Below are 16,961 nucleotides of genomic sequence, written 5' to 3'. Positions count from 1 at the left end.
ATAGTATGGTGGGATCGTAGCAAAGGTCAATTTTCCGTTCTTTAAGAAATCCCCACATTGCTTTCCAGAGTGCCTGAACTAGTTTACAATCCCACCAGCAGTGCAGTAGGGTTCCTTTTTCTCCACAAACCCATGAGCAACTATCATTGTCTGAGTTAAAAATCTTGGCCATTCTTGTTGGGGTAAGGTGGTATCTTAGGGTTGTTTTTATTTACATTTCCTTTATGACCATAGATGATGAACATTCTCTCTTGTGCCTTTCTGCCATTTTAATCTCTTCTTCTGATAAGTCTCTCTTTAGTTCCCTTGCCCATTTAGTGAATGGTTTGTTGGGTTTGTGGGGGATTAGTTTCTTGAGTTCCCTGTAGATACTGGATATTAAGCATTTGTCTGATGTATTATTGGTAAATATCTTTTCTCAGTTGGTTGGTTGTCTCTCTACTGGTGTGACTATGCTTTTATTTGTGCAGAAACTTTTTATTTTTAGGTAGTTCCATTTATCAAGTCTCTCTCCAATCTGTTGTGACCCTGGGATTCTGTTCAGTAATCTTTTGCCTGTGCCTACTCTATCATGTAATAGTTTCACGGTTTCTGGTCTGACATTGCAGTCTTTGATCCACTTTGAGTTAATGCTTGTGCATGGTGAAAGGCTGGGGTCAATTTTTAGTTTTCTGCATGTGGCTGCCCAGTTTTGCCAGCACCAATAATTGAATAGACTGTGTTTGTTCCATTGTGTATCTTTGACTCATTTGTCAAATACAACTTGACTATGGGTATGTGGTTCTATTTCTGGGTCTTCTATTCTGTACTACTGATGATCTGGTCTATTTTTTGGCAATACCATGTGGTTTTTGTTATTATGTCTCTATAGTATAGCTTGAAGTCTGGTATAGTAATAACACCAGCATTGTTCTTTTTGCCTAGAATTGTTTGGCTATTCTAGGTCTTTCTTGTTCCATATGTACCTTTGGATTGTACCTTCTAGTTTAGTAAAGAATGTCTTTGGGATTTTGATGGGGATTGCATTGAATTTGTATATCAATTTTGGCAGTAGAGCCATTTTTACTACGTTGGTACTCTCTAGCCATGAGCATGGGATGTCTTTCCATTTCCTAATGTCCTCTTTAATTTCTTATGTTAGGCTTTTATAGTTTTCATTAAATAATTCCTTTACATCTTTGGTTAAGTATATTCCTAAGTATTTTATTATTTTGGGGGCTATTGCAAATGGAATCATTTTCTTGATTTGGCCTTCTGTTTGTGTATTGTTGGTGTACAAGAAGGCTACTGACTTCTGAAGGTTGATTTTGTATCCTGCCACTTTGCTAAAGTGATTTATTAATTCTTGGAGCTTGTTGGGTCACTCAAATAGAGGATCATGTTGTCTGTTAATAGGGATAGTTTAATTTCTTCTTTCCCTATGTGGATCCCTTTATGTCCTTTTCTTGACTTATTGCTCTGGTTCCAGCACTATATTGAAGATAAGTGGAGAGAGTGGGTATCCCTGTCAAGTTCCTGATTTTAAGGTAAATGGTTCCAGTCTTTCTCCATTTAGTTTAATACTAGCTGTAGGTTCTTCATATATGGCTTTAATTATTTTTAAGGAGTGTACCTCTTATTCCTAGTTTTTCTAGTGTTTTCAACATGAATGGATGTTGTATTTTGTCAAATGCTTTCTCTGCATCCAGAGAAATTATCATATGATTCTTATCTTTAGTTCTATTGATGTGATGAATTACATTGATTGATTTGCAAATGTTAAACCAGCCTTGCATCTGTGGGATGAAGTCTACTTGATCATAGTGTATAATTTTTTAAATTTGTTTCTTTATTCTGTTGGCTAATATTTTATTGAGGAGTTTTGCGTCTGTGTTCATTATAGAGACAGGTCTGAAGTTCTCATTTTTTGTTGGGTCTCTTCCTGGTTTGGGGATGAGAGTAATATTGGCTTCATAAAATGAGTTTGATATTGCTCCTTCTGCTTCTGTTTCTCGGAAGAGTCTCAAGATTATAGGTGTTAATTCATCTTTAAATATCTTGTAGAATTTTGTAGTGAAACCATCTTGACCTGGGCTCTTTTTGGTTGACATTTCCCTGATTGCTTCCGCAATTTCATTGTAAGAGATTGATTTGTTCAATTTGTTTACCTCTTTATTGTTCAGTGTGGGTAGCCTATATTTATTTAAGAAATCATCCATTTTTACTAGATTTTCTTGTTTTTTTGAATATAGGTCCTGGTAGTACTTAATCATTATGGACTGAATTTCTTGGATATCAGTTTTGATTGTTCCCGTGGGGGCTCTAATCTTGTTTATTTGATTCTTCCCTCTCCTTTTTTTGATTAATCTTGCCAACTGTCTGTCTATTTTGTTGTCTTTTTCAAAGAATCAACTTTTTGATTTATTAATTTTGTGTATAGTATATCTTGTTTCAATCTCTCATATTTCTGATTTTATTTTTGTTATTTCTGTCCTTCTAGTTGTTTTAGAATTAAGTTTTCCTTGCCCCTCTAGTTGTTCCAGTTTCTTTTTTAGGTTATTAACATGCTCTCCTTTTGTCTTTTTAATACGTGCTTCTAGTGCGATAAATTTGCCCCTTAGAATTGCCTTTGCTGTGTCCCTTTGTGATTTCTCTTGATTGTCATTACATTCAAGGAAGTTTTGAATTTCTTTTCTTATCTGATCTGTAACTCAGGAGTTTTTCAGAAGTGTGTTGTTCAGCTTCCAAGTGTTTGAATGTTTTTTTGACTTTTACCGCACTGTTCAGAATTAGTCTGACTCCACTGTGGTCAGATAGAATGCATTGGATTATATCAGTCCTCTTGTATCTGCTTAAGTTTTCTGTATGAACTATTATATGATCTATTTTGGAGTGTGTTCTATGTGCTGCTGAGAAAAATGTAAAAAAATTGCCATTGGTGGAAGACTCTGTGTATATCTGTTATACACAGCTGGGCTATGGTGTCATTTAAGTCGATGGTGTCTTTGCTTAATTTTTGTTGAGTTGACCTGGCATTTGTTGAGAGTGGAGTATTGAGGTCTCCCACTATGATTGTGTTTGAGTCTATCTTGTTTGGTAATTCTAAGAGAGTTTGTTTGACGTATTTGGGTGCTCCCATGTTGGGGGAGTAAATGTTTATAACTGTGATATTGTAGATATGGATTGTACCCTTTACTAATATGTAGTGGCTGTCTATATCTTTATTTACTGATTTTACTGAGAAGTTAATTTTGTCAGAGATTAAGATTGCTACTCCTGCTTTTTTGCATGGTGCATTGGAGTGGAAAATTCATTTCCATTCTTTCACTTGGAATTTTTTTCTGTCTTTGACAGTGAGGTGGGTCTCTTGGAGGCAACACATGGATGGGTCATATTTTTTACTCCAGTCTGCTGTTCTGTGTCTTTTGATTGGATTGTTCAGCCAGTTCACATTTAGGGAAATTATGGAGAAGTGGTCAGTATCCATTGTCATTATTTATTTTTACTTCTAAGTTTATTTCTCTATCTTTTTTCCCTTTTTTGTTTAGTGAATAATAGTTATGCTTCTTGATAGGGTTCTTGATGTTCTTCAATTTGTTCTCGATTAATTAATATTTTTGTTATGCTGTTTTAGCATTCACAGATTCATATAGCTTCTCTTTGGCATGAAATATTCTTGTTTCTCCCTCAAATGTAAATGCTAGTTTTGCTGGATATATCAGTCTGTGATGGCAGTTGTCGGTCTTCAGGACATGAATGATTTTTTTCCAAGCTTTTCTTGTGTTTAGGGTTTACCTGGAGAGGTCTGCTTTTATTCTAATTTTTTTCCATTGTAGTATAGCTCTTTCATTTTTTTTTTTTTTGCAGCATTTAAGATCAATTCCTTGGTATCGGGTCTAATTTCTTTACTATGATGTGTCTTGTCAATTTCCTTCTAGGATCTTGCCTGTTTGGAGTCCTGAAACCTTCAATAATGTGAGTATTTTCCCTTTTGAGTTTGGGGAAGTTCTCTGCTATGATTTTGGTAAATAAAGGTTGCATTCCTTTGTCCTGGAACTCGGCCCCCTCATCGATCCCTATTATATGAAGATTAGATTTCTTAGCTGCCTCTGCCAGGTCCTGGAATTCTCTTTGGTGAATTCTGACTCATATCTCCAGATTAATGATTCTTTGTTCCAGCTCTTGCGTTCTGTCTTCCATTCCTCATGTCCTATTTGCCGTCTCAGTCAATCTGTTGGTTAATGCCTCCATTTTTGCTTGAATTGTGGACACTGAACTGCTCATGACTTCTGAGAGAGTATTAATCTTTGCTTCCATTTCTCTTTTGAATTTGAGGAGCTCTTTGGTAATTTCTTGCTTATGTTCCTGGAATTGTTTTTGGAATTCTTCTTTAATTTCTTTGGTCATGTCCACAATCATCTCCTTGAATAGAGTCATATTTTGTGTCTCTTCAGGTATCATTTCTTGGGATGGTGACATCTCTTTCATCCCCTCACTCTTGTTTCCTTTTGGGCTTTGTGTGAGACTTTGATTGTTTATATATGTCATAATACGTCGTTGTGCTTTTCGAGGCATTGAGGACTGTTGATGTAGGTTCTCTCTGTGGTCAGTAGGTGGTGGTCTTTACTGGGTTTGGTGCTGGTGGTTCTGGGAATCTGTGAATACTTGTGGTTGTCAGCCAAATTGGTCCCGCCCCTGACTAGGTCAGAGTTTGTAGCTTTTCCAGGTGTTAGGCCTGTTCCTAGAGGCTATGTACCCTTGCACGGCTAGCTCTCAGCCCAACCTGTGGCTCCACAGTGGGCTGTAGGATGGAGATGTGCACTTCAGCCTCAGCTAGCCCCGCGGATAGCTAGTTTTCCTGCCCTGTTCATAGGGGCAGGGCCCAGACAAGGATGGGGGCTTCGAGGGAGAAGCCATGCCTTTCTGGCTCTCAGGGGTGGAGCTTAGCCCCTGCTGGTCTGCCCTTCAGATCCCTGCTGTGTTTCAGCCACTTTGACAGAGAGCTTGTCTGTGACTCCATGGGCCTCCCTTGGGGACTCCCAGCAAGATGTTTGGGTTAGTCATATGCTGGCTCCCAGACTCCCGCACACCCCTACCTGCTGTTGGAAGGCAGGGTCTCAGCCCCCCTCAGTCTCCAGTTTCAGTGGCCTGGGAGAGGGTGCTATTGGGCTGGTGGGAGCAGGGACACCTCTGGCCCCTCTGGTGGGGTGCTGAGTCTTAGCATCTGCCCTCCTGTCAGTCTCCAGTCAATGGCCTGGGGGAGGGGGCTATTGGAGGAAGGGATAGGATTCTGAATCTTGCCCCTCTGCACTTGCCAGTCATTTTTGGGCCAGGTGGGGGGATCTGGGTTATGCTCTGTAGCTCGCTACTAGCTCTGCTTTCCCAATGGGTTTGGGGGAACTCACTGGATTACTTACTGATGGGGTTAGATGTGAGCTGCTTTGTGGTGTTGGACTGTCATTTGCTTCCCCTCTGGTCTCTGCCGCATCTGTGCTGCCCTTGCCCGGTCTGTGTCTGGATTCTGCCACTTGCTGGTGTTGCTAGAGTTCTGGTCTTCCCGGGCCCAGCGCCCTCTGCCACCACTTTGAGGCTTGGAGCAGGCGGAGAGTGGTGGGGGAGGGGTCCTCACATTTAAGAACTTTGGATATAAGCTTTATCTGGGTTTCTTTTCTGGTTTGTGTACTTCTCCATTGCTTCTTGAATTTGCTGTTGTGAATTTCTTAAGGTAGTTGGCTCGTGGGATTCCCTGAATCTCTCTTTTGTGGGAGAGAGCTAGGCTGGGTCCCTATTGTCTCAGCACCATCTTCCGACCTGCCCCCAGAGGGTTTCCCTTTTAAAGTCAGGAAAGTCAGGAACAAGAAAAGGATGCCTGTTTTTTTTTTTAATCACATTTTTTAAATGTACTATTTGAACTCCTAGTAAGAATAATTGGATAAAAAAATGAAAAGTCAAAAATGAGAATAAAAATATAGAATTCACTCTGTTTACTGATGACCCTATTATTTGTAAACATTAAATATTTCACAAATCTATTATAACAATGTAATCATTGCTATCAAAATAGCCATATACAAAGTCTACATGGAAAATTCATTTAGATTTCTATTAATGAACAATCACAGAGGATATTAAGAACACATTTTCTTAGCAATATCACAAAAAGAAGAATGTACTAAGCAATTAATTCAACCAAAGATATGCACATCAAAACATTGAAACACTGCTGAGATTAAAACATCCATAAATGAATGAGATTACAGTCTGTGATCATGAATCAGAAGAGTGAAAGAATAAGTCCTTGTCAAAACTACAATGACATTCTTTGTACTAGTAGGAAAATCTATTTTTAAAAAGAGCTACTGTGTATATTTTGCTTATTTTTTAAAGTTATCTTTAAGTAGTTGCACACAGGGCTTTTAATTCATCAAAATTTGATTTTTTCACCATTTCCATCATTTTCCCCATCTTTTCACAACCCCCATACCCTCAAGCTACATGGTTATATTTTCACAAAAATACACTGCATTCACTCAACCTAAAAATATAATGTATTATTCACATGGAATCTCAGGAGATCCAATGATCCGAGACATTTTTGAGAAAGGAGCAAAAGTAGATGCCACATACTTCTTGATTTCAAAGTTTTCTATAAATTTACATTAAAAATAATGTATTACTGATCTCAGATCAAATATATAGACTAATGTACTAGCTTTAGTATAAATAATAAATAATATTTGACATAGGTGCCATGATTAAAATGGTGTCATAAAAATACTGGATCTGGAGGGGCCGGGAATTTGGCTTAGTATAAGAGTGCTTGCCTAGTATGTATGAAGACCGGGGTTTGATTCCTGGGTACCACATACTAGAAAAGCCAGAAGTAGTGCTGTGGCTCAAGTGGCAGAGTGCTAGCCTTGAGGAAAGCCCATAAAAGTGCAGGGCCCTTAATTCAAGCTTGGGGCTGGCAGAAAAAAATCAACTGGACATGGAACTGCACAAGAATTTCACACACAGGAAATTGTAGGTAGATTTATCTTTAATCTCATTTGAATAGCTAGTTTCCAAACCATAAAAAAACAAGAGAAGCTTTCCATGGAATGGGAAGAAATCAAAATACTGCATACTGTTTGTTGAAATATACATTGCTACAAGTACCAGGAAGTACAAAACAGTCCTTCAGTTAACTAATAAAAATATTGAATCATGTAGCAATTTCACTTTTGAATATAAATGAATTGACCAGTGAGAATAAAATATTGCCTCATGTTTGTGGCAGCATTGTGTGTGTGTGTGGGGGGGGGGGGTTCTGTATGGCTTGGAACTTGATGCATACTAAATAGACTGGACTACAGGGGTGAGTGTTCATTACCATGCCTCCAGTTCTGGCTTTTTAGTGGTTCCTTAGAAATAAGAATATCAGTTATTTGTTGAACCCATCTGGCTCTGAACCAAGATTCTCAAATTTGCACTAAGATTACAGACATAAGCCACCAGCACCTGGTAAAATTGCTTATTTGGTGACATTTTTTCATGGTATGTAGTTTTTCTGGGGAATATATTTAACTTGGAGCATTGTCTTTATTTCCAGCAACCTTTCTAAGTGTGTTTGTTCCTCTTTTTGTGGGATTCTTAGCATTTTTCCCTGTCTGAAGGAATGGATGACAACCTCTTCCTTTACAGTTATTATGTCATCTGTGTCCATTCCTGACATGTTGTGTAAGCTGTGGTGTCCAAGAAGGGACATGATGCCCAGAAGCATGTTGCCAAGTAGAGAGAGAATGTTCAGTGAGTCCTACAGTTAGTGGTAATAATTCCTTGCATACACATCATCTTTCAAAGATGATTTCTAGTTTACTGACAGTGCTATTACAAGCACCTGGTGCTCTTTGCCAAATACTTTTGCCTCTTTTGACATTGCCTTGCCAAGTTTACCCATAACATTGAACTCCTTTGAATATTCTAAGCGCTTTATTTACACACACAATCACAATATTTTTTGAGAGAGAGAGAGAGAGAGAGAGAGAGAGAGAGAGAGGATCTCTCTATACTATCTATGTTAACCAAAAAACTGAAAAAAACGTTATTATTAAATCCTGAATGGAGCCTACATTTCCTTGAGTGTGTCTAACCACTTAATAAGATTTCTTTCCAATTTCTTTCCATTTCTTTGAGAATGGGGCATTGTCATTCTTTCTGATGAAAATATAGAATTCCATTGTGTGTGTGTGTGTATCATATATTATTGATCTATTCATCTTTTGATAGATATCTGGTTGGTAGCTATGGTAAATAATGCTGCATTGAACATAGTTTTTCTGGTGGCTTCAATGTGGCCTTGTTTGTGATTGCTTAGATAAATGCCACGGAGTGGGATTCCTGGGTCATAGGGAATCTCTATGTTTAGTTGTCTGAAGAACTGCCGTACTGCATTCCAGGGTGGTTGAACAGTTTATATTCCACCAACAGTGTAGTAGGGTACTCTTTGGGCCACAGCACCACTAGCATCTGTTATTATTTGTTTTCTTGATAATGGCCCTTCTAACTGGAGTGAGAGGGCATCTCAATGTAATTTAGTATCTGTCTAAGATAGCCCTAGCATAGGATCACAATAGCCCAATACATATGACCATATAAAATAATGCTAACTGAAATGAACTCCAACAAATGGAATAACATATGAGGTTTTAATTTCTGTAATGTATCGTGTGATGTTATTCCTTTTTTCTTATGTTATTTTTCCTTTATTTAATCCCTGTTGTTACTGTTTTTGATTTTGTTACGCTGTCTTCTATATGCATTTATCCAGTTGGAGAAAGGGAAGGTGAATAAAAAATGGTGAGATAAGGACAAAGGGTGAACTAATGCAACATCTAACAAGATACTGTGTGGGAAATGAACTTGGAGAAGGGAGTCGGGAGGAGGAATGGGAGAAAATGAGGGAGAGAGTAACACTGTTCAACAAGAAATATACTCATCTTACTTATGTACTCGATACATTCCCTTTACAGTAAAATTAAATGCAATTTTAAAAATAATGTATTAATTCCAGTGGATTTTCTGACTCATACCTCTTTCCTGAAAAGAAAAAAATAAAAAGAAACAGAAAAAGAAGAAATGGAACATCTATGTGTTATTAAGCAAGGGGAAGAAAGGAAACCCCATGGGAACAGTTTAATCAGCCCTGACATTTAAGGCCATGATTCAGATGATTTAAATGGTCTGTGACAACAGAATAGTTAACAGTCTGCAAAATGTCCATTACCTTTTGTCAGCAAAGGCCTATTTATTTAGAATCTTGTGTGACTCCCATAGGGTGTTAGTAAGAAGTGACGTGAAAACACTAGTTCAGCATTATTCAACACCAGCAAAACTCTCCCAGGGAAGTGTGTTAGGAAGGTGTAAATTAAATCTTCATGCTAAATAGTTGTAGTTGTCTGGGGAAGCCAGGGAGCTGAAAGTTGGATACTTCTTGCCATTCTCTCCTGAGATCACATATGTCTATTCAGTTACAGTGGTCTTTTTAATGGTACAACAATATGAATGGTACTCTAGAACTTTCCTTGAGTTGTGCCACATTTTCTTACCAAATCATGTCTATTCTTTATGGACTTTCATCCATTGTTGTGCTTTGGTGCTGGTAGACACACCAGTCACTTTTGGAAGATGATTCGTGCTGCTAAACTGGATTAACAGCAGCAAGACATGTCACTTACAGAGCTAAAGCATTGCTAAACACATAAAGACCAATCTGTCATCCCATAAAGGAAATCTCAGGCAAAAGCATCATCTGAGTTTAGCATCTAGGACCAAAAGCCAACTACCTTTATCACAATGGAGCATGGATTCTGTCTTATCATTTCTTTTAATAATTCAAATTCTAATAGATGCAAGATAGGACCAGAGTTAGGTATCCTACCATGGACTGTTCCTATTGGTGTCATGTAAAAAGTCAGGATGCATCATGATCATAAAACACTCCTTTCCCTAGACAGAGACAACTCAAAAGACATGAATGTACCATAGGCTCTAAAGTTTGTTCTATATACTAGTAACATCCTCAAAAAGAGACCCAGCTAATTTATCAATGTAATAATAGTGAAAATATCTTTTGAGTTTTCTGGAAATAAGCATTTGTGTGTGTGTGTGTGTGTGTGTGTGTGTGTGAGAGAGAGAGAGAGAGAGAGAGAGAGAGAGAGAGAGAGAGAGAGAGAGAGAGAGAGAGAGAGAGAGAGGGGGGGGGAGAGAGAGAGAGAAAGCATGTGTACACTGATACTGAGGCTTTAAGTCTGGGCTCTGTCCGGAGGCTTTTTCTACTCAAAGCTGATAATGTTCTACCACTGGAGCCACAACTCAGCTTTCTGCTGCTTCCTGATTAATTGGAGATAAGGGTCTCATGGACTTCCCAGATTAGGATTGTTTGAACTATGATTCTCAGATCTCAGCCTCCTGAGTAGCTAGTACTATAGATAAAAACCACCAGAGCCTGGCTTAGAATAAGTATTGTTATTAACATCAGGAAAGAAAAAAGAAACAAAGTAAAGTGTCAACAGAAGGAAGAGCTACTTACACCAGAATAGAAAGGCTCACCAGACACGCATATCACATCCTGCTCCTGCAGAATCAGAAGGTCTCTGGCTAGGTGCAGCCGGACTTTGAACGGTTCCTGATTACCATCCTGCAGCAAACAAACCCCCGTCTTTGTCTTTAATAACACAAAGCCAAGAGAGAGAAAGAAAAAATATGCTTAGTCCATATGTTAGAATTTTAGAACCTACTTACAGTCAAGCATGATAAATACAAATTTAGAGCTGGAGATCAAAAAAGAGGGAGAGTTGGAAATAACATTTTATATAGGAGTGGAGATAAAAGAGATATAGTTGGAGCAAAGCGCACATTCAGATAATAGAGACAATGTAAGAAAATTACACTGTCTTGCTCTGTCTGACATACATCAAAAATAATGTGTGGCATTGTAGGAAATAGTAGCTTTAAAGTATATGGACATAATTTATATCATATAATTCAACCCTTTAAAACCTAAGAATTTAAAGTGCATTTAAAATTGCATATTACTATATTCAATTTTAGGACATGTTCATCACTACAAATAGACGAAAAAGCAAACCTCCTCCCACACCAGCTTCATTACCCCAGAACTTGTCACCTGAGTACCCAGTACCAATCCACTTGGTGTTTCTACAATAAGTTTAAGACTGAAGACCTTCCTTGGTTAAATTTATTCTTGGGTCCACAACTGTGCCATTCGTGGTTGTCAGCAAAACACACACACACACACACACACACACACACACACACACACACACACACACACACACAATGTAATTATGAGGAAAGGAGGCCAGAACAGAAATGAATTATCTGTTAGCCAAGTTGTTCAAGAGTCTAATTAAAGATCTAAAATATTTGATTACTAAGTCAAAGCTTTGGCTTCACACATTTTTGGAGACTATGTAAACAGATTGCAAAACACTGTGGTATTAACATATTCACATGGGTTAAGTATCTTCTCCCTAAGGAGTGTGATTTGTTTGGTTTGCAATACTGGCTTTGAACTCAGAATCTGTCAATTGCAAGGCAAGTTTTCTACCAATTGAATTTTAGCTCCAGCCTATTATACATTTTAAATTATTTTTTGCATGGAGGCTCACATTTTTACTGGGGTTAGACTCAAGCTATATAATCCTCCTAACTCTGCTTTCCATATAGCTGGCATTGTACATTTGCCCCATATAAACAAGTCAAGAATACTTTTAATATGTCCACTGATCACAGATACAAGACAAAATTTGACATCCAATATAATGTCTTGCTCTTACTCCAATCTAGTGGAGTCAACAAATGATGATTTGTTTTTTTTTAATAGAGCTGTACTTTAATGACTGAAGAAATACATGGGGATACATATGTATCTAGTATTTAAGGGGCACAATATTAAGAAAAATATAAAATATGAATAGTATTCAAATTATGTTTGGAATAAAACTTTATTGGAGGACTGTAGAGTTTCTCTCACTCTCCCCACTCTCTCCCCTCTTTTGCTTTCTTTCCTTCCTTTACTTTTAGAATTTTGGTGGTGGTAACAGAATTTGGAATCAGTACTTCGTCAACCACTTGAGCCATATCCCTAACCACCTTTTTCATTGGTTATTTTAAAGTCAGATCTTATATTAAATTTGGATTGTACTGGGCAGTGATCCTCTTCCTTGTGTTTTGCCTTGTCACCGGGGATGACAGGTGACAGGGGTGCATCATTGGGGATAGCCACTCAGCTTCCTTTTATAGCTGGGATAAGAGGCAATCCACAATGTGCCCAGCCACACTTTGGGATGTAGTCTCCCAATTTCCTTTTTCCTGAGACTCATCTCAAATCATAACGGTGCATCTATTGCCTCTGAATAGCTAGGATTATAGCCCTGAGCCACTGTGGCAGGCAGGAATTTTTCTCTTTAGAAAACTTTTCCATAATGTTGATAGGATTATAGAGATTATGTCCAAAGATCACTTTTTCTGACTGATACATACCATTTTGTCCTCCACTATTCACAACTGGGTATGAGTTGTAGTTCATTTTTAAGACCGAGTCATTTTGTGAACAAATGAAAACTGCTCTAAGTTTGTCTTTTCCTGCCTCAGGCAGCCTGAGACACACAGCAGGTGTTCAGTCAAGCCCAAAGATTAATCTATGCTATGGTGAATTCAAATGGTTACATTGAGAGGACAGCCTGTTTTTTAAACATGAGCGTATGATAGGTTCCTTGATATAAAGTATGATTTTTCTGAATTTTCACATGGAGTAGTCTCTCATGCTTGCCAGATGATCTTGGCCCAGGGCAAGAGATAGCATCCATTCCTGAGGGACACAAGGAAGAGTGATGATATAAAATAACACATCAAAGCCAAGTGATTGTAATTGAGCACATTCAATGATTTTCAGTGTATTATTGTACACACTGGGACAACTTTTTCCCCAGATGTGTGAGGAAAGCCACTAATCACAAATAATGTTCTTTTAATTTTAGGATGAGACAGAGCCTTTCCCCCAGAGCTCAGAAATGCATTACTATTACACATCAAAGAGATAAAATATTGTCTTGGGAATTTGGGGGAAACTCAAAACTAGCTAGCAGCATTTCTCATTTCTAATTTGGCCAAAGTGAGCTCTGACTTAGAAGTGTGGCAAATACCCTAAATTGCTTGATAGTGTCTAGAAAACAAAACACAGACTTTGATCTCACTTCTGTGTGGTAGAAAAGCTCAAAATGAGGCAAGTTTTTGTTAGAATCACCCAAACACACACACACACACACACACACACACACACACACACACACACAAGTCACATAAATACAGCAATAAATATTCACTGCCAAATATGGTGGATTATATCTGTACCTGAATCTACTAGGGAGATGGAAGTAAAAATATTCTGAGTCTATTTCAAAAGCAAAATTAAAACAAGAAGGCTAGGGTATGGCCACGGTAAAATTTTTAATTACTTTCCTAAGTAAATTGTGAACCTGAGTTCAGTGGTTCTTCCTTCTCAGATGAGAGATATATAGAGATTAATCAGATAGATGATAGTAATAGACAGACGAGCAGAAAATAGGTCAAAGAGAGATGGAAACAGGTTGACACAAAGAGATATTCTACTATGAAAATGTAGCCAGGGGGCATAAAAATAGATTTAATAATCTCCCTATATTAATTTTGCAAATATCATGTTATGCTATTGTATCTCAGATACTATATTGACAAATGTCCCTACTTTCATAGCATTTCTACTTATTAAAGCAAGACATATAAATAGGATGAAGTATAATATCGATAAGAGAGCATCATGTAGAGGGCAATTAACATCCCTTGGTGTGTTTCAGGAGACTCTACAGATAGAAAATATATGCTGTTTGTCTTGAAAATGGAGAAAGCAATGATCAGATAAAACAACTAATACTGTGTGAGTGTGTGTGTGTGTGTGTGTGTGTGTGTGTGTGTGTGTGTGTGTGTACATGTGCTAGGTACTGAGGCTTAAGCTCAAGGCTGGCATTCTACCACTTCAACTACAGTTAAACATCACATCTGGCTCATTTGCGGGTTAGTTGGTGATAAGATCTTCCTGGACTTTCTTGGTAGAGTGGCTTCAAACAAGGGTCCTCAGATCACAGCCTCCTGAGTAGGATTACAGACATGAACTACAGGCAGCTGGTGATAGATGGCATTTTATTCAAGAGGAAAAAATAAATAGGTAACTCATGTTGTGATATTAGAAGTAAAAAAGCAGGAAAAGGCATCCTGTTGAGTGTGCTTCTGTGTGGTTCAGGAGAGGCTATGAAAAAGGATTTCAGGCACTGGTGTGAGCTGGCAGGAGATTACAGGTCATATAATGGCCTAGCAAAGTGCCCGGGATGGAGCAATGCATATATATATATATATATATATATATATGTCTTATAAATGTGTTTCTTCTAGAAGACTAGAGGTCAGGAGGAAATGGGAAAAGCCATATCTAATTATTAAAAGAAATGTGGGCTTTGAGCAGGAGTGCCGAAGTCAGGGAAACATCTGCATAAAAATCCCCCTCAGAGATAGGACAATAGAGGAAGCCAACAACAGATCAGGAGGAAGAACATCCTAATTTGTGCCTTAATAACCACCTACACAGAATGCAGTGGGTGCCAAGAAATGCTACTTCACGTTATTTCCTAACAGTACACTGAAATGTATTTACAGGTGGGATGCAAAGAGATAGATTGAGAAGTGACAGGTAAAACTAAAGCCAGGCTCTGAACATTGAGTTTTGGTCTCTTTACTGCTTGCCTGGGTTCTTCCCTCATGAAGAGATATTTAGGGAGGCCTACGCTAACTGCCTGGTATACAATGAATGACACCCACACGGGTGTCTTTGTAGCCATTATGAGTTTCTTCACCAGTAGGAATAATTCTGAGGCAGAAGACACCTTTAATTATTACGCAGCTTGTATCAAATCTACTACCACCAGAGGGCAGATATGAGCAAAGGACCAATCTTCCTTTTCCCTGCAGCTGCATTGATAGGGGCCTCGCCAGGTACAGGGAGAAGTCTGATGACCCTCCTTCAAGATTGTTTTTGGGGTACTGATGGCAGGCAAGTCTGTGACAGCAGCTTTTGGTTCTGGCAACCTAAAACAGCAAGGGTGTTGTCTTTACAGAACTTGGCTAAAATTATTTCAAAATGAAAAAATCATCTTAATTTTTGTCCTCTGGTTTTCATATAAAATTAAAGACATATTCATCTTACATAGTCTGTGTGTTCGTGTAATGGGGCTTGAACTCAGGACCTTGTCCCCACGTTTGGTGTTTTTGCTCAAGGTTAGCACTCTATCATGTTACTCACATTTCCACTGGATGTGGTCTCATGAATTTTTCTGTCAGATCTGGCTTTGAATGTAATCTTCAATTCTCAGTCTCCACAGAAACTATGACTACAGATATGAACCACCATCGTTCAGCTTCACCTTCCTTTGTGTGATACTATAAACCAACAACTACTTGTTTCTGAATTTTGTTGCCATCCATATATTGCATATACACATATACATGAATAGGTATGTATTCATAAGCGTACATAGTGTACATAAGTAGCAATATTGTCATTGTGAAAAATAAGCATAGAACAATATTTTAGGGGAAAAGAATTTGGCCTAGTTGTAGAGTGCTTGCCTAACATGCACGAAGATTGGGGTTTGATTCCTTGGTATACCACATGCAAAGAAAAAGCTGGAAATGTGCTCAAGTGGTAGAGCTTTAGCCTTGAGAAAGCCCAAGGACAGTGCTCAAGCACTGAGTTTTTGCCCCAATACTGACAAAAATAAATAAAAAAGAAAGAAAGAAAAGAAAATATTTTAAGAATTGACTCATAATAATGGCACTAAGTCTAATGTTGGCTTTCTATCCTAGATAAACCAAACATAACATTTGAATTTATTAAATTCCACACTGGAAACAATTTGGTGAAAGGAATTTAAGTATTAAAAGGTAATACTTTCTAAAGTAAGCATTGACTTTGTTTTCTGTAAATGAACAAAACATGCCTACGAAATTGCAAAGCTTTTATTACTTGTTATAGAAACACACCTCACATTTAAGCTATTTAAAGAACTAGCTTCAACTTTGAAGCTGATTTAGACTTCAAAAATTTAGATGAATGAGTGTAACAGTGATGTTCACAAGACAATATGTTGGAAATAAACTTTACAACTTGAGAGGGGGTAAGGGGAGGGAAATTGGGAGAAAAACATGGGAAGGATAACAATATTGAAGAGATAATGTACTCACTACTTTATGATTATTACTGTACCCCCTCTATACATAACCCTAATTTTAAAGACTTATGTATAACTATCACCTACTATTTGTATGTTAAAGTATTTCCAGGTACTGATAGATAATGCTTTTATGCTTGTGATCCTACCCAGGAATCTGAGATCTAGAGGAACCTGATGAAATATAGCATGGACAGAAAAGTCTACTCAATTTCCAATTCATCAACAAAGGGCTCAGCGGGAGAAGTGCCTCAAATAATAGAGCACCAGTAAGAAAGCAATCTGAATAAGTGAGAGGCCCTGAGTTCACACTCTGGTTAAAAAAAGAAAACAACTTAGTCTTTTAAAATTGTATCCTATTCTTTAAATATAGATATATATATATATATATATAATTTGATTTTATGACACCTTAAAAGTCTATATTTTCAAGTGAATCATACCAGGTATGAGAAACCAAAGAGACTACAACACATACACAACAGATATTTTTTGATATTTCCCTATATATATGTTTTATGACTCTGAGGTCTTGAGTATTTTATTCTATAGAGGTCTTGAGTATTTTATTCTACAGAACATTGTAACTATAGTAGTAGTGCACCAAATGTTATTTCAGACACGTGCTTCAAGCTGTATTTTTTTGCTAGTCCTGGGACT

At 37.8% G+C, this 16,961-nt stretch overlaps 1 protein-coding gene across 1 annotated transcript in view; it reads right to left on the bottom strand.

Moving 5' to 3' along the window:
* Positions 1-16,961, bottom strand: part of Sntg1 (syntrophin gamma 1) — a 774,750-nt gene that overhangs the window by 298,441 nt on the left and 459,348 nt on the right. Inside the window, exon 4 of the mRNA XM_090338807.1 lies at positions 10,550-10,684. Coding sequence (XP_090194933.1) covers positions 10,550-10,684 — 135 coding nt within the window. The remainder of the gene's footprint in view (positions 1-10,549; positions 10,685-16,961) is intronic.

The sequence above is a fragment of the Megascapheus bottae genome, chromosome 9 (assembly GCF_031878675.1).
Source record: "Megascapheus bottae isolate mThoBot1 chromosome 9, mThoBot2.hap1, whole genome shotgun sequence".
NCBI classification, from domain to species: domain Eukaryota; kingdom Metazoa; phylum Chordata; class Mammalia; order Rodentia; family Geomyidae; genus Megascapheus; species Megascapheus bottae.
Note: the sequence above shows the minus strand (reverse complement) of the source record. Positions and strands in the feature narration are given on the sequence as shown.